The sequence below is a fragment of the Hemicordylus capensis genome, chromosome 10 (assembly GCF_027244095.1).
Source record: "Hemicordylus capensis ecotype Gifberg chromosome 10, rHemCap1.1.pri, whole genome shotgun sequence".
NCBI classification, from domain to species: Eukaryota; Metazoa; Chordata; class Lepidosauria; order Squamata; family Cordylidae; genus Hemicordylus; species Hemicordylus capensis.
In genome coordinates this window covers 16,222,559-16,241,992 of record NC_069666.1, presented here as the reverse complement: position 1 = coordinate 16,241,992, position 19,434 = coordinate 16,222,559, and the positions used below count along the sequence as shown (strand labels likewise).

At 48.7% G+C, this 19,434-nt stretch overlaps 1 protein-coding gene and 1 long non-coding RNA gene across 3 annotated transcripts in view; one reads left to right on the top strand and one right to left on the bottom strand.

Annotated features, from left to right (window-relative positions):
- LOC128335217 (dual oxidase 2-like) overlaps positions 1 to 13,980 on the top strand; it is a 49,470-nt gene extending 35,490 nt beyond the window's left edge. For both annotated transcript variants that reach the window (XM_053273230.1, XM_053273228.1), the window contains 12 exons: positions 940 to 1,029; positions 1,650 to 1,828; positions 2,412 to 2,642; positions 4,390 to 4,489; positions 6,087 to 6,136; positions 6,260 to 6,387; positions 7,605 to 7,758; positions 9,217 to 9,449; positions 10,485 to 10,643; positions 11,470 to 11,625; positions 12,586 to 12,714; positions 12,986 to 13,980. In XM_053273230.1, coding sequence (XP_053129205.1) covers positions 940 to 1,029; positions 1,650 to 1,828; positions 2,412 to 2,642; positions 4,390 to 4,489; positions 6,087 to 6,136; positions 6,260 to 6,387; positions 7,605 to 7,758; positions 9,217 to 9,449; positions 10,485 to 10,643; positions 11,470 to 11,625; positions 12,586 to 12,714; positions 12,986 to 13,108 — 1,732 coding nt within the window. In that variant the 3' untranslated portion in view covers positions 13,109 to 13,980. The remainder of the gene's footprint in view (positions 1 to 939; positions 1,030 to 1,649; positions 1,829 to 2,411; positions 2,643 to 4,389; positions 4,490 to 6,086; positions 6,137 to 6,259; positions 6,388 to 7,604; positions 7,759 to 9,216; positions 9,450 to 10,484; positions 10,644 to 11,469; positions 11,626 to 12,585; positions 12,715 to 12,985) is intronic.
- On the bottom strand, positions 9,047 to 13,807 carry LOC128335218 (uncharacterized). Its single transcript, XR_008311541.1, has 2 exons — positions 13,244 to 13,807; positions 9,047 to 9,743 (listed from the first exon to the last, which is right to left on the bottom strand). It is a non-coding gene; the product is annotated as an uncharacterized LOC128335218 (long non-coding RNA).
- Positions 13,981 to 19,434: the final 5,454 nt, after the last annotated feature.

Here is a 19,434-nt window from a genome sequence, read left to right as displayed (position 1 = left end):
AGCATGACTTGTCCCCTTAAGCTAAGCAGGATCCACCCTGGTTGCATACGAAAGGGAGACTAGAAGTGTGAGTGCTGTAAGATATTCCCCTTAGGGCATGGAGCCGCTCTGGGAAGAGCATCTAGGCTCCAAGTCCCCTCCCTGGCAGCATCTCCAAGGTAGGGCTGAGAGAGATTCCTGCCTGCAACCTTGGAGAAGCCGCTGCAAGTCTGTGAAGACAATACTGAGCGAGATGGACCTATGGTCTGAGTGAGTATATGGCAGCTTCCTATGTTCCCTGTATGGCTACAGTGTTTTATCAAAACAAAATTCTCATGAAAAGGAATTGTACCCGAAATGTAGAGCAAGCGAGATACCTTATTAGAGAACTGGGAAACTGGATGGCTTTAAAAGGGGCTTGGACACATTCCCGGAGGACAGGTCTATCAATGGCTTCTAGTCTGAGGGCTATAGGTCACCTCCAGCCTCAGAGGCAAGATGCAGGGAAGCAACAGCAAGAGAGAGGGCATGCCCTCACCTCTTGCCTGTGGGCTTCTCAGAGGCATCTTGTTGGCCACTGTGTGAAACAGGATGCTGGACTGAATGGGCCTTGGGCCTGATCCAGCAGCGCTCTTTTTATGTAAACTGCCCTGAGCCATTTTTGGAAGGGCAGTATAGAAATTGAATAAATAAATAAATAAATAAACTGCCTATATGCTAAATCATTGTAAACCGCTTAGAGAGCTCCGGCTATAAAGCGGTATATAAATGTAAGTGCTATTGCTATTGCTATATAGGGAATGTTTGGTGTGATTTACGTGTGATAGGCTAGTACTTTTCTTGGGTGCAGCTCTTTTGAGAGCCATGATGGTTCTATCCTCAGTCAACTTGCTTGCTTCTGAGCTGCCTGCTTCACCGGGAATCTTCTTCTCCAGAACCTCATTCCTTGCTCCCTTGCAGCTTGCTCCTAAACCAAGAACGGCCCCCGATTTGGGGCGGAATGGTACCACTTGAGGACCACACAGAACTGCGGAAGAGGCCAGGCAAAAAGTAAGTGAGGCAGAAGTATTGTAGATATCCACAGTATTCTAACATAACAGTACCAGTGTGGTGCAGTGGTTAGAGTGCTGCACTAGGACTGGGGAGATCTGGGTTCAAATCCCCATTCAGCCATGATGCTTGCTGGGTGACTCTGGGCCATTCACTTCTCTCTCAGCCTAACCTACTTCACAGGGTTGTTGTGAGGAGGAACCTAAGTATGTAATACACTGCTCTGGGCTCTTTGGAGGAAGAGTAGGATATAAATGTTAAAAAAAAAAAATTGTCTGAGATATGGCCTTCTCTGTGTTGGCCCCTCCTTTTGGGATTCCCTTTCTCAGGAGAGCCAGTTGGTCCCCTTCTTCCACGTTTTCAATGACTGCTGATGATGCATCTGTCCTGACAGGCTTTTCCAACCCCCAGCTGATCAATGGGGATTTCACCCCTGCTTTCACCTTGGTTTTTCGCCCAGTGTTTTGGTGACTTTCGGGGTTTTATTGCCGTCCTGTTTTTAACCTGTACGAGCCGCCCTGAGGCTTTGGTGGTGGGATGGAAATCCTCAGACTAAACTGAAAGAATGGCTTGGGGGCCCTGTCAGTTTTCGTATGGACCGTAACTGGACCTCTTTGCAGGCTCTCCTTTAACCAACCACACCTCTACACGGAGGCGCGGAGGGAGCGGTACCAGAGGAGCAAAGTCCATCAATCTATCCAGCAGTTCAAACGCTTCATCGAGAATTTCCGCCGCCACATCATCTGCGTGGTGATTTTCTCGGCCATCACGGCCGGCGTCTTTGTGGAGCGGGCATACTGTGAGTTACCAGAGCACTTAAGTGTGCCGCTCCGGCCACTAGGCCCAAGACCTCCTGCGTCCTGCCAGGCCCAGAGCTCCACATCCTCGGGCAGTGAGGAAAGAGAGATGCCTGGCTCCAGGGGAGGCAGGAAGTGGCAGCCACCAGGGCCACGTACGTATCTGCTGGCAGTGGCCCCCACTCACGCCAGCGTAGACCCCAGACCTGCCTGCAAGTAGAGCTTATTAATGGTGAATTAGGGAAGTTTGCTGCCAAACTTCCTGGACCTGCTTTAGCGGCTGCTTTTTATGGCTCCAGGCCTGCAGGGGCTGCATCACTGCTTAACTCAATAGGCTATGCCTGTTTCCATGCCTAGAAGATGCGTCATAGCCCTTCTGTAACCTAAACCCCACCTCTCCACACTTGGCACAGTAGAAACCTGAAGGGAAGCTATCCAGCGTTATAGATAGCTGTATATTATCTAGCCGCTTTGGGCCATTTAGGCTTGTTTTGCATTGCCTTGTTCTCTTAGAATTGCCCAGCATTCTAAGAGAGCAAACATGTCCTCCTGACCTGTGACCAGCTAGTTCTGCTCTTTCCCCAGACTATGGATTTGCATCACCTCCCACGGGAATTGCAGACACGACCTTTGTCGGCATCCTCATCTCTCGGGGGGCAGGAGCCAGCATCTCCTTCCTGTACTCGTTCATCCTGCTCACGATGTGCCGAAACTTCATCACCTTCCTGCGGGAAACGTTTTTGAATCGCTACATCCCCTTTGATTCGGCTGTGGATTTCCACCGTTGGATTGCTACAGGAGCCCTGATCTTTTCAGGTAGATTTGGGGGGGACTCTGGACCAGGAGTGGGCAAACGTGGCCCTCCAGATGTTGTTGAACTAGAACTCCCATCTCTCCCAACCACAATAAATTGTCACTGGGGATGCTGGGAGTTGTAGTCCAAAAACAGCCGGATGGCTGAGTTTGCCCACCTCTCTTCTAGACACACACAAATACACACACACTCCCCCCTATAGTTAACAATGAGCAGCATCTCAAATAGGCATCAGAGCTGCAGGCTGTGGACTGTCTGCAGTCTTTCTCCTACATGAACCTCCAGGGATGGATTGCCAAGAGATATCACAACCATGTGCCCAAAAAGATGTTTCTCTGGCTTAGAAATGCCAGAGAAATCTGCCATTGGAATCTGCTGTTCCAAAAAAATAATATACAGGTGGACCTCATTATCCGTGGGGGTTCCATTCCCACAGAATGCCTGGTAATGGGTTGTTGAGTCTATGGGAACGTGGGAGTTAGGTTCCCGGACAAAAACAAAACCCAAACCCAAAATTGCCCCCAAATCACAAGAACAGGCCAAATAAAATGCCCTACCATGCATGGCGGGTCTCTTGGCATCCAGCAATGCCTCCCAACACCCCTCCCCCCGCAAGCTCCAAATGGTCCCCAAAAGTCACATCCCCCCCATATTTGTTTGTTTGTTTTGCCAAAATGAGCCACAAAATGGCTCCTGCTGACAAAATGGCAGCTGGAAATGACCTCCGTAGCCTTGTAGGAACTGCAGATACGTAGGTTTTAACCCTTTCGTATCTGCGGATAAGGAGGTTGGGTTGGGTGCCTATTTGACAAGCGCTGATACATGAAACTGTGAATAGCAGTCCTGCGTATAATGAGGTTTGCCTGTATGTGCAATTTCCCCAATTTAATATTAATGTAAACAACCTATGGATCTTTTAAGTGCAAGTGATATGGCACTTAAAAACTTGAGGCTGACCAGCTGTCATTGGCCTACTGCTTCCATTGCCCCAGTCACAATTTATTTCAGCTGGTGGGGCGTAGGAGTTGCAGTCCAACAACCGCTGGAGAGCTTCAAAATGGCCGCCTCTGCCAAACAGCTTTGTATCCAAAGAACCTCAGGCAGAGTTTTGGTAATGCTACAGGCCTCTCCTGTGTCCTTCCTTCCTGCCGCAACTCCTTGAGCCTGACCAAGGCCACTCCGGAGGACTGGGACCAGTGTCTCTCTAACAGGGATTCCCAGATGTTGTTGACTACAACTCCCAGCCTCCCCAGCTGCAGTGGCCTTTGGATGGGAATCTGGAAGTTGTAGTCAACATCATCTGGGAATCCCTGTTAGAGAGAACACTGACTGGGACCCAGTCAACCTTCCAGAAGCATGGGTGGGGGTAATCCCTGAGCAAAGAGGCACCTTTCGAAGTGGTGATTCTCTTATATTTAGCAGAGGGGAGAACATTGGGCCCTATCCAGCCCCAGCACAGCATCCCTCTAGTGGCTGTTGCTGGTGTTTACCTTATGTTTCTTTTTAGATTGTAAGCCCTTTGGGGAAATTTATGTCTTATTTATTTTTCTATGTAAACCACTTTGGAAACCTGCAGTATATAAAGAATAGCAGTAGTAGTAGTAGTAGTGGGAGAGGAAAGTGGAAATCAGCTCTTCCACTCATGCAAGGAGCTCCTTAGATCCACTCCATTTCTCATGATTCCTTAACTAGGAATCATGATTAATTTGTTGTGGAGATTCACTTTCTCGCTTTCTTTGCATCCTATAGTTCTGCATACTTTGGGCCACGTGGTGAATGTCTACATCTTCTGTATCACCCCACTCAGTGTCCTCTCCTGCCTCTTCTCCCACCAGTTTACGAATGATGGGTGAGTAGTGAGTAACAACTTCATGACTTAGTAAGTAAAAGCTAAAGGATTTCATGTAGAACTGGGCAACCAACATGGCAGTGGCCTTTGAGCAAGTATACAGTTTGGGCTGATTCAAGCCACCATTTGGGCACGGTAAGCTGAAGAGGTCCCTGGTGGATGTGGGCACATTCAGTAGCAGGGGGGCAATCAGGATTAGGCCTACAGCCACGGATAAGATAAAAGCCCCCCTGCCGTGGTCCCAATCCATGGTGGGCCCAATTCAGCTACTATTTACATTGAATTTACAACCCTAACTAGGAGGAGAGCTGGATCTGTGGTGATTGATTGATTGATTGATTAAGTGCCATCAAGTCGGTGTTGACTCTTAGCGACCACATAGATAGGTTCTCTCCAGGATGATCTGTCTTCAACTGGGCCTTTAAGGTCTCTCAGTGGTGCATTCCTTGCTATCGGACTCGTAATCGAGTCCATCCACCTTGCTGCTGGTCATCCTCTTCTTCTCTTTCCTTCAACTTTTCCCAGCATTAAGGACTTCTCAGGGGAGCTGGACCTTCGCATTATGTGTCCATAGTATGATAGTTTGAGCCTGGTCGTTTGTGCCTTGAGTGAAAATTCTGGATTGATTTGTTCTATGACCCATTTGTTTGTTTTCCTGGCTGTCCATGGCATCCTCAAAAGTCTTCTCCAGCAATGCTGCTTTCCCTAAAAATATATGTGAGCTAGAAACTTGTTCTTTTAAACAAATGAAAGCTGGGATTCTGCCATCTTTGAATTGTGGTAGGGTTTGTGCTGGAAACAGCTCGCCATTGACTGACACAGACCACCGTTTGCCAGGTAGTTTTTCACACAGTGCTTTTAAAGCCCATTAACTTTCATCTCCTCTGGAATGGAGGGGGTGCTTTTACATTTCGGCCAGATTTACCCCAAAGCCACTGCAAATTATCAGGTTCACAAACAATTTGGGGTTTTCACTGCGCGATTGTAGCCCGATTTATATCCAGGGTAAAAAAATCCACTGTTTCCGTCAGTGTCTTTTTTTACATCTTCGAGTTCACCATATAGGAAGAGAGCAGGTAGCAAGCATGACTTGTCCAGGCCTTGACTTGTGGTAGCAAGCATGACTTGTCCCCTTAGCCAAGCAGAGTCTGCCCTGGGTTGCATATGAAAGGAGACTAGAAGTGTGAGCACTGTAAAATATTCCCCTCAGGGGATGGAGCTGCTCTGAGACGAGCAAAAGGTTTCAAGTTCCCTCCCTGGCAGAACCTCCAAGATAGGGCTGAGAGTGATTCCTGCCTGCAACCTTGGAGAAGCCGCTGTGTAGTCTCTGACTGTAGACAATACTGAGCAAGATGGACCAATGGTCTGACTCAGTATATGGCAGCTTTCTATGTTCCTCCCAGTAAACTCACTGTAAAGCCTGCTGTGTGTAAAAGTCTCAGGTATTCTTAGCTATCTAGTTAGCTCAACACCCTGGAGCGAAAGCCAATATTGAGCAGGACCTTTTCTTTGATGGAAGCTTGTCCATAGCTCTGTCCTATGTTGCTTTTGCCTATCAAGGTATTACCTCATGCCATTTTTGGTTTGTTTCTTCCAGGTCACAGCTGCCCCCTAAGTATTATTGGTGGTTTTTCGAGACAGTACCAGGTAAGAGTGGATGGAGACAAAGGCACTGGTTATCTAGGGCTGTGCAGCAGGACCACCCATACTGGGTCTTCCTGTGTTCCACTTAACCCTTCCTCTTTCTTTCCCTCTCTTTCTCTCCAATAGGCATGAGTGGAGTGCTGCTGTTGGTCATCCTTGCCATCATGTACGTCTTTGCAACTCACCATTTCCGACGAATCAGCTTCCAAGGGTTCTGGATCACTCATCATCTCTATGTGGCTCTCTATGTCCTGGTAACTCATTTCTGAGGCCTGCTTCTTCCCTAGTATAACTGGAGCAATATGAACAATGCACAATGGGCAAATTCAAAAATCGCCCAGAAGCATGGTTTATAATGGGTCTTGTTTGTTTATTTTTGTTGCATTTCTCTACTGCCTAACAAAAAGATCTCTAGGCAGCTTACAGAAAACAAAGCAATGAAAATATCAAGTTTTACACAGATATCTCACACGCAGCCGAACGCAGGCTAGGGCAGCCCAGACTGAGTTAGGCTGCACATGTGAAGCACAGGGCGGCAGGGAGGGGCGAGGTCGCTCCCAGCGCTGCACCTGCGCCAAGCCCCACTTTCAAATCTGTGGTTCACTTAACTTCAGCCGGCAATCATCTGGGTGACCACCACCGGGTGATTTCTGGCAGTGAGCCCCGTTTGCAAACCCGGCGTTGAGGCGAGGTTAAACAAACCCGTGTGGCTTGCTTACCCTCGGCCGGCAGTCGTCTGGGCCATCGCCACAGGGTTAAATGGCTTCCCCGCCCCCGGCCTGCTGCCATTTCTGGCAGCGAGCCAGCGGGGGGTAGGGGCGAGCAGCAGCCACGCTCATGCCCCGGGGAACCCTGGGATGTGGGAGGGGGGAAGTCCTCCTGCTCCCAGAGGCTCCCTTTGCTGCTCGTGTGGGTGTGCGGCATGGTGGAGGAGAAGACGCCAGCTGCACATCTGCTGGGGAAGGCAGGCAAACTGTCTTCCCCGCAGCCCGCCCTCCCTCCCCGGCAAAGTTGTGTGCACGGCCTCGTTGTCTATACCAGGCCTGCTCAACTTAGGCCCCCCAGCTGTTTTTGGACTACAACTCCCATAATTCTCAGCCACAGCAGCCAATAGCCAGGAATTATGGGAATTGTAGGCCAACATCTGCAGGAGGGCCGAAGTTGAGCAGGCCTGGTCTATACGCACTGGAAGGAGCTCTCCAAGGTGCCAGACAAGCGTCTTCCCAGCCTGCTTGGAGACGCCCGGGGTTGAAATTGGGACCTTCCGCATGCAAAGTGGAAACTCTGCCCCTGAGCTACAGCCCCATCCCATGACAAGTGATGCAGCGACCCATAAGGGCGTTTCAGGAAGTGGTGGAGGCTTCCAGGTGGAAAGATGTGAACTGCGAGACCCTTTGCATTCGTGGAAGAAGATATTTTCTCTTCTGCAAAGGGTCGTGACTGAATATGTTGGGTGTTCTGTGTCCCCCAGGTGATCATCCATGGCAGCTTTGCTCTGATCCAGCAGCCCCGCTTCCATATCTATTTCATTGTCCCAGCTCTCCTCTATGGGGCAGACAAACTCATCAGCCTGAGCCGGAAGAAGGTGGAAATCATTGTGGTCAAGGCTGAGCTTCTCCCATCAGGTACAGTATTGGCGACTGGCGACCACTCCTACCGAACAGCCACTGGTGGCTGGTTCAGGTCAAGTACTGTAGTACTAGCATCACAGCGCCTAGCAGTCTAGACCAGGGATTCTCAGCATTGGGTCCCCAGATGTTATTGGACTTCAACGCCCATAATCCCTAGCCCCAGTTTGGTTGGCCTTTGGTTGGGGATTATGGGAGTTTGGCCTTTGGTTGGGGATTATGGGAGTTGAAGTCCAAAAACATCTGGGGACCCAACATTGAGAATCCCTGGTCTAGATTGTTCCTCACGCCAGGTGGCTTGCTCCTGAGAAATCTTCCTCACATCTGTTCTCATACACTGGACTTTACACTGGTGTGGTGACTGCACCCTTACTAGACAGACCCTTCATTGAAACAAGCTGAGGCCTTCCCAACTCATGCAACAGGTGGTAGAAACCTGAGGTGGTAGAGTGGACTGTACCACTTGAGACTGCAGGGGGGGAAGGGGGTTTCAAATGCTCCCCCCATACAAACCCCTCCCTGTCCATTTATACACACACACACACACACACACACACCAAAGAGAGGGGTTGTAGGTCAAGCTGCTCCCACCAGTGCTAGTTTCCTACTTACACAGATGTTCTCTTTAACGCAGGAGAGAATACAAAAGTGGCATGCCCCACCTGTCATTTGAAATGGGGCAGCCCATTCTACACAGCAGAATTCTGCCAACTCATTCCGGGGCCTGCCTAGACTGTGCCTCAGACCTCATCAGCCACTGACCTCTGCTTCATGTCTCCATAAGCATTTGTAATAGGCAGCCACCTTTTTAATGGACAAACTGTGTGCCTTTCAGGGCCAGTTTCAAGGGGGGGGCCTCCTACCAGGTGGGCCCCAAGGGAGCCACCACCACACCAAGGTTACGGGCACAGAGGTGACCTCATAGATCAGCAGTAGGCCCCTCCAAAGGTCCTGGGCCCTTGGCAACTGCCAGCTACTGTGTGTCACTTATGTCAGCCTCACAGGTAGAATTTCAGCAGGTACAGGTTTCCCCAACGCTGTACTTCCATGCCATATAAAAGCTTTCCCTGCTAAGTTGAATCACAGCTAGGGTTGCTACGTTCAAGCTCTCCAAATCCAGGCTCACTAATTTGCATGTTATGGAAATTCGCCTGCAGATAATGTGCATGTTGTGCCCATTATGCAAGTTAACAGATGCACTGTCCAGTTGACTTGTATTTGCACTGGATAGCTACCGGAGCGAAATAATCTTCTCCTAGAAAGGACCATGAAAATAAATGAAGACTGTACACAGTCTGAGATATTAATAACCACAAAAGGAGAAAAAAGTACACTGAACTTTTCAGTTAGGCTGCAGTCCTACACACACTTACAGAACCAACAGTTGTTCAGACAGCATGGCTGGCTTGTTGCTGTAATGGCCACCACTGGGGAATCCCATTTGTCTCCCCCCAGGTGTCACTCACCTTGAATTCCAGAGGCCCCAGGACTTTGATTACAGGTCAGGGCAGTGGGTACGGATTGCCTGTCTGTCTCTGGGAACCAATGAGTACCACCCCTTCACTCTGACCTCTGCCCCCCACGAGGACACGCTGAGTCTGCACATCCGGGCAGCCGGACCCTGGACGACCCGACTGCGGGAGCTCTACTCTCCAGAAAGCATCATGGAAATTGGCAGATATCCCAAGGTAAGGCTGGCTCCCCAACCTAGAATTCTCACTGAAGAAAAGTCTTTGCGTACTTGCTTTCAATGCATGCTTGTCCTCGTAACAGTCCATCTTGTCTAGTGATGGTGAGGTGTTCTCCAGATAAGAGAGTGGACTTCCATCTCTCATGAATTCTGTAGCAGATGCCTGCATGGAGCAAGGGTTGGACCAGGAGATCTCCAAGGCCCCTCCCAACTCGAAAATTATAGGGTAGCAATGAATATATGCTTGTTTGTTGTATTTTTAATATTGTCAGCCACCTTCGACACAGTTTTGCTGGAAAGGAGAAACATAAATGTTAAAAGTTAAATTAAATCAATCCCTTGCTATCTGGGCAAAGAGGCACCTTTTAAAAGTGGTGATTCTCTTTATTGAGCAGGGGGAGAGCAACTGGGCCTATCCATCCCCAGCACAGCATCCCTCCAGTGGCTGTTGCTAGTGTCTATTTTTTAGATTGTGAGCCCTTTGGGGACAGGGAGCTATTTTATTTTATTTATTTATTTATCTATCCATCCATCCATCCATCCATGTAAACCTCTTTGGGAACTTCTGTTGAAAAGCAGTATATAAATATTCTTCATAAATTAGCTAGTATTTAAGGACCAGTATCTTAAGGACTGTCTCTCCACAACTGCATGCTTACTAAGTAGCTTGGATTAACATTGGAGGCTCTTCTCTACATCCTCCCCTGCCCCCACCCGCAACACAGACTATGGATTTGGCAGGGGGCTTCTTGCCACCCTGCTGGCACCCTAGTAGTCTGCCGCTTGAGGCAGCCGCAAACCTCGCCTCCTGAAAGGACCGCTCCTCCTGAGTTGCATGATTCCAGTCCTTATATGGCTTCTCCCATCCCAAAGATCTATAGTTCAAAACAAAAAACACCCAGCCGTGCCCAAGACCTACACAAAATGGTTAGCTGCAGGCTCTTTGTGATCCGGCTCAAAATGGCACAACCAGCTCTACCACTTGAACCAAGAGACGAATAAGGTTTTTTTCTTCACATCTGCCTCCCTGCAGCTCTACCTAGATGGACCTTTTGGAGAAGGGCACCAAGAATGGAACCAGTTTGAAGTGTCCGTGCTGGTGGGAGGAGGCATTGGGGTGACGCCTTTTGCCGCCATCCTCAAAGACCTGGTCTTCAAGTCATCAGTCGGCTCCAGGATCCTGTGTAAGAAGGTGAGGCTGGGAGACAGAGCTGAGTTCTTGTATTCCTCACCAGCCAGGGTCAATGGAAGGCAACGTCTTGTAGCCTGACTCTCCCAGGGAGGAACCATGCCTGAGTGGCAGAGCACATGCAGAAGGTTCTGGGTTCAATTCCTGGCATTTCCCGGCAGGACTGGGAAAGCCCCTGTCTACAACCTTGAAGAGGTGCGGCCAGTCAGTGGAAACAGTGCTGAGCTAGGTGGACCCATAGTGTGACTCGGTAGAAGGCCGCTTCATTTTATGTTAAGAAGGCTGTAGCTCAGTGGAAGAGCAAGTGCTTTGCACCCAGAAGGTCCAAGGTTCAATCCCTGGCCTCTTCAGACAGGACTGGAGGGAAATCTGAAAGCTTCAAGAGCTGCTGCTGGTCAGTGTAGACAATACTGAGCCAGATGGACCAGTGGTCTGACTCAGTATATGGCAGACCGCTTCCAACTGGACCAGCTGTCCAAAGCAGGCATGCCTCCTGGAGGGGACACAAGTAGTGGTGATGGCCACTAGCTTGGATAGCTTTAAAAGGCTACTAGTCTAGTGGCTAGGAGCCACGGCAGGAGAGAGGGCCTGCCTCCTAGACTTCTCAGTGGCACCTGGTGGGCCACTGTGTGAAACGGGATGCTGGACTGGATGGGCTTCCTTGGGCCTGATCCAGCAGGGCTGTTCTTACGTTCTTATGTAGTTGCTGGGATGTGAACGCCACACGGAGACTTCCAGCTCCCAGTTCTATGTATCCTGAAAGAACCACGTGCTTTCAGGTTTTGAGGGCTTCTGCAATTGACCACCCCCATGTTTTCCCTGCTCCAAGATCTATTTCATTTGGGTGACACGGACACAGCGGCAGTTTGAGTGGATGGCTGACATAATCCGCGAGGTGGAGGAGAATGACCAGAGTGACCTGGTCTCCGTGCACATCTATATCACTCAGCTGGCCGAGAAGTTTGACCTGCGCACCACCATGCTGGTGAGTCCCTGCATGTGAAGAACTCAGGGCTACAGGACACCAGGCCCTGTACCCTGTTCTCAGTGGCTGTCTAAGACCTCCACATGCCTGGGTCAGGGTGCCAAATGCCATCTCCTCCTTCTTACATATGCAGACACAAACACCTCCTCCTCTGCGGCCTCCTCTTCCTTGGTGGCAGCAGTAGCCCCTGCTGCCTGACGTGGTGTGCAGTCTCCCGTGCTGCTAGTCTGGTTATGAAAAGGGGGGCAGCATGAAAGGGAAGGGTTAGAGGGCATGCACCAAGTCTTGGAGAGGAGAGCTGGTCTTGTGGTAGCAAGCATGACTTGTCCCTGTAGCTAAGCAGGGTCTGCCCTGGTTGCATATGAATGGGAGACTTGATGTGTGAGCAATGTAAGGTATTCCCCTCAGGAGATGGAGCTGCTCTGGGAAGAGCAGAAGGTTCCAAGTTCTTTCCCTAGCAGCTCAAAGAAAGGGCTGAGAGAGACTCTTGCCAAGTTCCCTCCCTGGCAGCATCTCCAAGACAGGACTGAGAGAGATTTCTGCGTACAACCTTGGAGAAGCCGCTGCCAATCTGTGAAGACAACACTGAGCTAGATGGATCTATAGTTTGATTCAGTATATGGCAGCTTCCTTTGTTCTTATGAGGATTGATAGGAACACTATCATGGAGGAGGAGGATCACAATTCGCTCTTTGCACTGGTGCCCCATACTCTGCTGCTTGAGGTGACTGCCTCACCTTGCCTCAGGGAAGGACCGCCCCTGGCTGTTCTGGGCATGGGCAGAGACTGCCTTTCACTCTCCCATGCAGAGAGCAGACCAGACTCCTACCTGGTTTCACATTGGGATCTGTGATTTCAAAGTGGTGATCATCATGGAAGATTCTTAGGGCAGTAGTGGGTTTGGTTCCTCTCCCCAGCTGTGTTCTGACTGTCTGCTCTCTTTTTCCTCCCTGTTTCTAGTACATCTGTGAGCGGCACTTCCAAAAAGTGCTCAACAAGAGCTTGTTCACGGGCCTGCGCTCCATCACCCATTTTGGACGCCCCCCCTTCATCCCCTTCTTCTGCTCGCTGCAGGAGGTTCATCCTGAGGTCAGTGCCACAGAAGGGCAAAGGGGTTCGATGAGCAGTACAGTTGTAGGGAGACATGAGGATATCTCAGTAATGTAGTTTGTGTTGATGTCATCTACCCTGATTCAAGTTGGTGGATGCGTGAACATTTGAGGTGCAAGTGGGCTAACTCATGGACTGCCTAGCCGATTTAAACCAAATTTGGTACAGTTGTAGGGATAGTGAAAGGAAAGTCGACAGGTTAGTTCTTATTAGAACAACTTGTTAAGTTCTTTTGTTTTCTGGCTTTCAGGTTAAGAAGATCGGCGTGTTCAGCTGTGGCCCTCCAGGCATGACTAAGAATGTGGAGAAAGCGTGCCAGAAGATCAACAAGCGTGACCAGACCCATTTCATCCATCACTATGAGAATTTTTAGCTGTTTTGTAGACTCTTCCATGGGATGGGGTTCAGGAGTGGGCTGTTGATTGGCAGCACACTTCTTCTCCCACACAGGCTCATAGGGGATACAGTCTGCCCATTTCCAGTGGGAGTTGTTAGGTCATAGTCTTACCTTTTGAACCCTGAGGGCAGGTGTGCCTTTGTCCCTGCTGATGCTGCTGAACCATGTGAAATTATGCTCAGAGAGGGTGGGATCACAGCCTTTGGAGCCACTCAGACCACCGTCAGACTCAAATCTAGAAATCCTAGAAGGATAGACTTGTTAGTAAGACAAGGCAAGAAAAAGTGGTGCGACATCCTTGATACAAATAAAGAGCATCTGTCTTGTAAATCAGTTTGAAACTGGTTTAACTCTCCTGACTTCCGCCCAAGAACCCTCAAGATTATAGATGTGTGAGAGAGCTGACTATTGTTATTAAGGATACTTAATAATATCCAGAGGTATAAGATGAGTCTGTGTCCCAAAAGCACTCACAATCTAGAAATAAACAAGAGGAAGACGCCAGCAACAGCCCCTGGAAAGACATTGCGCTCAGGTTAGTTGCTCCTTCCATTCTGCATATAAGGTGCCTCTTGGCGTAGGTAGCAGGGATTATGTTTTGTTAGCAATCTAGAGGGCTCCTTCATGCAACAGCAGCTCCTACGTTAGATGCTAGGAGGGTTGAATATCTTTTCATTGATTTGACTTCATAGCACGAATATGACCTAACTACCTAAAAGGTATAACTAGCAATGGTGGTTCGTTAGAAATGTCCAAAAGCTACTGTCTGAGATTACCTTTGTTAGGCCCTACCAACAAAGTCTTTGTGTCATGTGGGTTTGATCCTAATAAAGGCATGATGCAACTTGTGTTCTTCTTGCTTCAACTTCATTACACAACATGTTTAGAGTGTTCAGTCACCTAATCCAGGCGTTCCCGATCTTGGGTCCCGGATGCTGTGTGACTGCAACCCTCCTGAGGAAGTTGGCTCCGTGAGGAACAGAACTCCTCTTTTGATACCAAGAGGGCAATTTTTTTTTGTGGCTGTGGATGATGGGAGTGGTAGTCCAACAACATCTAGGGACCCCCCTACCCTAAAATGTCACTGTGACAATCGCAGCTCAAGACCTCTGAGCATCTAAGACGGAGCACCACCCCTCATGTGCACCCTCCTCCCCTCTTTTTTTTAAAGTGGGAGGATTGCTGGTCTTGTGGTAATGAGCATGAATTGTCCCCTCTGTAAAGCAGGGTCTGCCCTGGTTTGTATTTGGATGGGAGACTACATGTAAGCCCTGTAAGATATTCTCTTAGGGGATGGGGCCACTCTGGGAAGAGCACCTGCTTGCTTGCATGCAGAAGGTTCCAAGTTTCCTCCCTGGCAGGTCCAAAATAGGGCTGAGAGAGACTCCTGCCTGTAAACTTGAAGAAGCCGCTGCCAGTCTGTGTAGACAATACTGAGCTAGATGAATTCGGTAGAAGGCAGCTTCCTGTGTTCCTATGTTGCTATCTCTCCACCTTAGTGGTGCCCCCAGTAATCTGCTGCCTGAGGAGACTGCTTCACCTTGCCTCATAGAAGGGCTGCCCCTGCTTTCTGGGCAGAAGGATGTAGCCACTGAGAGGAGCAAAAAGGGCCCACAGTTACTACTAACACCCTGCCTCACCCAAAGTTTAAGGCAGTCCACCCAGAGAGGCGGTGGCCCCGTCAGGCCTGGGCCACCCCCATCTGCAGTTTATTTCATTCATTCATTCATTCATTCATTCATTCATTCAATCTACCGCCAAACTCCAAAGGCTTGCGGTTCATGAAAATAAACACACAAAAAACAAAGCAAGACAAACTGTTACAACAATTTAAAATTATTTTAAACATTCAAAGATTACTAAAGGTCTGGCCAAAAAGAATGTGTTTTAAGGGCTCTTTTGAAGGCTGGTAAAGATGTTAAACCACAAATGGCTGTAGGGAGTGCATTCCACAACCTAGGAGCAACTCACTGCCAGACAAGATGGCGGCATCCAGAGACGGACCTCTCTCGATGACCTTACATGAGACTCTAACTGGTGGATTGAGAGTGGTGTAGGATCCTCCCTCATTTTCTTTTTAGGTTGGTTCCTTGAAAGACAGAGCAGAGCAGGGAGAGAAAGACTGAGAGAGGAGAACAGCAGGCACAAAGAGAAGGAAAAGGATGGATGGATGTATATAGTGCAAGTGGCTTCCTCATAGTTGAGACTGAAGATGGGTCTCGGTTGAAGATGGGTCTCGGATGGGTCTGAAGATGGGTCTGAAGATGGGTCTCGGATGGTTCTGAAACAGTTGAAGACTTCTGGTCTAATAATATTAGTTCACACTCAAGACTATGAAAACTCTGAGGTTCTCTTTCTGCCTTTGCCACTGCTTGTCCTGGGGAACATGCAGGTGAAGACCTCTCCCAGGTAACCCGGTCCTAAGCCATTTAGGGCTTTAAAGGTAATTACTGGCCAAAATACTTGGTATTTTGCCCAGAAACCTATTGGCAGCCAATGCAGTTCTTTTAAAACAGGCATAATATGGTGATGCCTGTTGTTCCTATACTGTGGAAACTCTGTGATCCAAACTTTTATTCACACCCACTTGGGAGACATTTCAAGCACGGTGTGCTGCAAAATGCATCTGAATCTTTGCCAGCCTGCCCTCAACAGATTTATCTCCCGCAGGGATGTCTGCCAGCCCCAGGCAAGTGGCAGCGACTGGCTGGCCCTGCCAGTTCCTGAGGGTTGGATGAGTATGCACTTCATCTGGGGCTGCAACCACATTCATAAGCCCCAGGGCTCTTTGCAGCTGGCCAGGACTATAATTATTGTCTAGACACATGGCAGCTGGACTTGTTCTGCAAGGAGCCGCACGCTTGGCTCACAGCAAGCTCACACAGTTTATCCGCCAGGCCTACACAGAACTGTGCAAAATTCAGGTTCAGCATTGCAATGCCCTCAGATCCCCAGATTTAGGGGACTGAGGGGAGGATGCATGGTGTTTTCACAGGCTTAACTATAATAGGGCAAGGGGAGACAGTTGTCTGGTGGCCCACTGTCTTGGGGGGGGGCCCAGAGGCAAGTCACATGACTGACTCCCCCAGCCGCGCACCCACCCGGGCTTCCTTCAGTTGCATTCATCCTCCAAAATTGCTGTGAGTGTTAAGACCTGGAGCTACCAGAACCGCATGTCTTTCTCTACGACCATTAAATGACTTGCATCGTCCACAATTTACAAAACCTTTTAAAAAATCATTTAGGATGAGCTTTTTGTTACCACTATTCAGCCTCATTTAAGATTTCTTTCCTTCATGAGCTGAGCTGAGCTTCGGTGGGGGGGTGGGGGGGAGATTGTAAACTCTTGTCTCTGGGCCCACGCCAACCTTGCTACGCGCCTGGGCTTAACATGCTCTGCTTCATTTGGTTTCTAATGCAAATGTAAACACCTGCTTTGCCACACGGCTCTTTGGTCTGCCTTCCATACACTTTCTCTTCCTTGGGTCAAATGACACAGACATGATACAGGAGATTTGTGAGTGGATCCCCCAACATCCTGTGCTTTCCTTCTTTTTTCATTACACTCGGCATCATAACCATTTAGAGCTCAGTGGTAGAGCATCTACTGTGGATGCAGACGGTCCCTGCTGGTTCAATCCATGTTATCTCCAGGTAGGACTGGAGAGACTCACCTGCAGCCTTGGAACTGCTGCTGGCCAGTTAGACCATACTGAGCTAGAGAGACCAATAGTCTGGCGGGGTATAAGGCAGATTCCTATGTTGCTGATTCCATTGGACTTAATCATGACTAACTAGTCTGGATGTTGCCTAATAATAATGATTAACAAGAAGTTCTGGTAAGAAATAATCTGCCTACTCACCTTTTACTATTCCCTACAACTAGACCAAATTTGGTCCAAATTGGATAGGCAGTTCACAAGTTAGCCCACTTGCATTGCACCTCAAATGGTCATGCGTCCACCATCTTGATTTGGTGTGGATGACATCAACACAGACTATGCCTTTGAGGTGTCCCTATGTGTCCTTACAGCTGTAGCAAATTTGGTTCAAATCAGTTAGGCGCAGTGATCTCCCTAATTTTTTTCATTTGTGTGCAGGATGAGATTTGTTCTGGGCGGCAGTATCAAGGCAGTGTGTGCGCATGTGCATTCAGAGTGGGGCCTTCCTGATTCAACCTCAGCGGGATCTAAAATTACCTGAGCAGACATCAAAAAACTTGTGAGCGTGTGCACACGCGCACACCTTAGAGGGAACATTGGTTAGGCAGTTCATACGTTAGCCCAGTTACGCCTCATATGTTCACATATCCATATCTTGAATTAGGGTGGATGACATCATCACAAACTATGCCATTGAGGTGTCCCTATGTGTCCCTACAACTGTTCCAAATTTGGTTCAAATCAGGTGGTTCACAAGTTATCCCACTTGTGCCTCAAATGTTCACAAGTCTGCCATCTTGAATCGGGGTGGATGACATCATTACATACGATGCCATTGAGACATCCCTCTGTGTCCCTACAGCTGTAGCAAATTTCGTTCATATTGGTCCATTCATTGTGAAATTGATAGCAATAAAATGCAATTTCTAATGTTCCTTTGATATGGCCAAACAGAACAGTTATTGGAACGTACACAGAATTGTATCCTGATTTTTTAAAATCACTAACAATATCTCCTTCCAAAAAGGAAGCTAGGCAGCTTACATTGTAAAGCAATATAAAATACTAAAGAGAATTACAAATTTTAAAAGACTAAAAGATTTTAAAACAATTCCATTTAAATCAATGATAACAATTTATAAATTGGCAGTCTGATTCAGGGGTGGGCAACCTTTGTCACGTCCAGCCACTGTTGAACTACAACTCCCATCATCCCCAGCCACAATGGGGATGATGTGTCTTGAATGGGGATGATGTGTCTTGCGGAACCTCTTATTTCATCAGGGGGCACATTCCAAAGCCCTGGGGCAGCCATAGAGAAGGCCCATCCTTGAGTGGCCTGGCGAGTCACCAGACAGGTCGGTGGCAACCACAGGTGGATCTTCCCAGACTATCTTAATAGGTGGCGAAGCTCATGGACTCCCTTTTACCCCTCCTGTTTCTCTTGTGGTTTGTTGTTTCCATAGGCGCTCTTATGCCTGGACTCCAGGGCCTCCACAGCCCCTGGGCCCTCCCAAATCCTCTTTAGTTTGTCCCAGGTGGTGTGGTTGCCCAGTCAAGCATGATGATGCTTAATTTGCAGTGGAGGCAGGGGGCTCCCAAGGCCTTTTGGCCCAGGCTCCAAAATTAACTAATGCACCTCTGGTTTTATCTGGCCTCTCCAAAAAAGATGGGACAGCTGTGCTATCAACAGTGCACATGAGAAATTATTGAGGATGTGTCCAGGATCTTTCCCAGATAACAGGGTTTACTGTGAGGCTTTACTGCAAGCTCGAAGTTGCCCCAAAAAAGGAAAGGAAAGGTTGTACTGACGCGAAGCGACCACAGAGCCATGTGGTTTTCTTTGGCAGAATACAGGAGGGGTTTACCATTGCTTCTCCCGTGCAGTATGAGAGGATGCCTTTCAGCACCTTCCTATATCACTGCTGCCTGATATAGGAGTTTCCCATATTCTGAGAAACACACCTCAGCAGGGATTCAAACCAACAGCCTCCTGATCTCTAGGCAGGTTGATTCCTCGCTGTGCCATTAGGTGGCTAAAACCTGGTGCAAAGAGTGGATTGTTTTACCCTAAATATAAATCAGACAATACTTTAACGCACAATGAAAAACCTGAATTGCGTATTAAGTGCTCCTTGATAGCTTGCAGGGACTTTGGGGTAAATGTGGCAAATATGTGAACTCACCTCTTCCATTCCGGAGGAGATGGGAACCAAAAGTCAGGTGTAAAAGACTTCTGGCTGTTCCCCAAAAAGTCAGATTTCCCCCGTTAATCAATGTGACAGTTTAAGTAGACGGAAAGTACAGGCTGACAAGATAGATGTGACAACATCATGTGAATCCCCCCCGCCAAAGAGTGAGTGAACAATGTCGGTGTGACAATCCTGGACAAAACACCCGGTCCCGCCATCCCCATCAATGCAATCAAGCAAGCAGCACGCCCAGTTTCCTTTGAACACATGGCTTGGATGACCCTGTGTCCCTGTTACATTGGATGACAGAAATAGGTTTTGCACTCTAGAGCGACACCAGAAATCCCACCTGGCTGTGGGAAATTGGCATCTCCGCCCCAGAGCAGGTTGAGAAGTCACTTCTCATTACACAATTCTGAAGAGATGGGATTTCCCCGTTTGCTTTTGG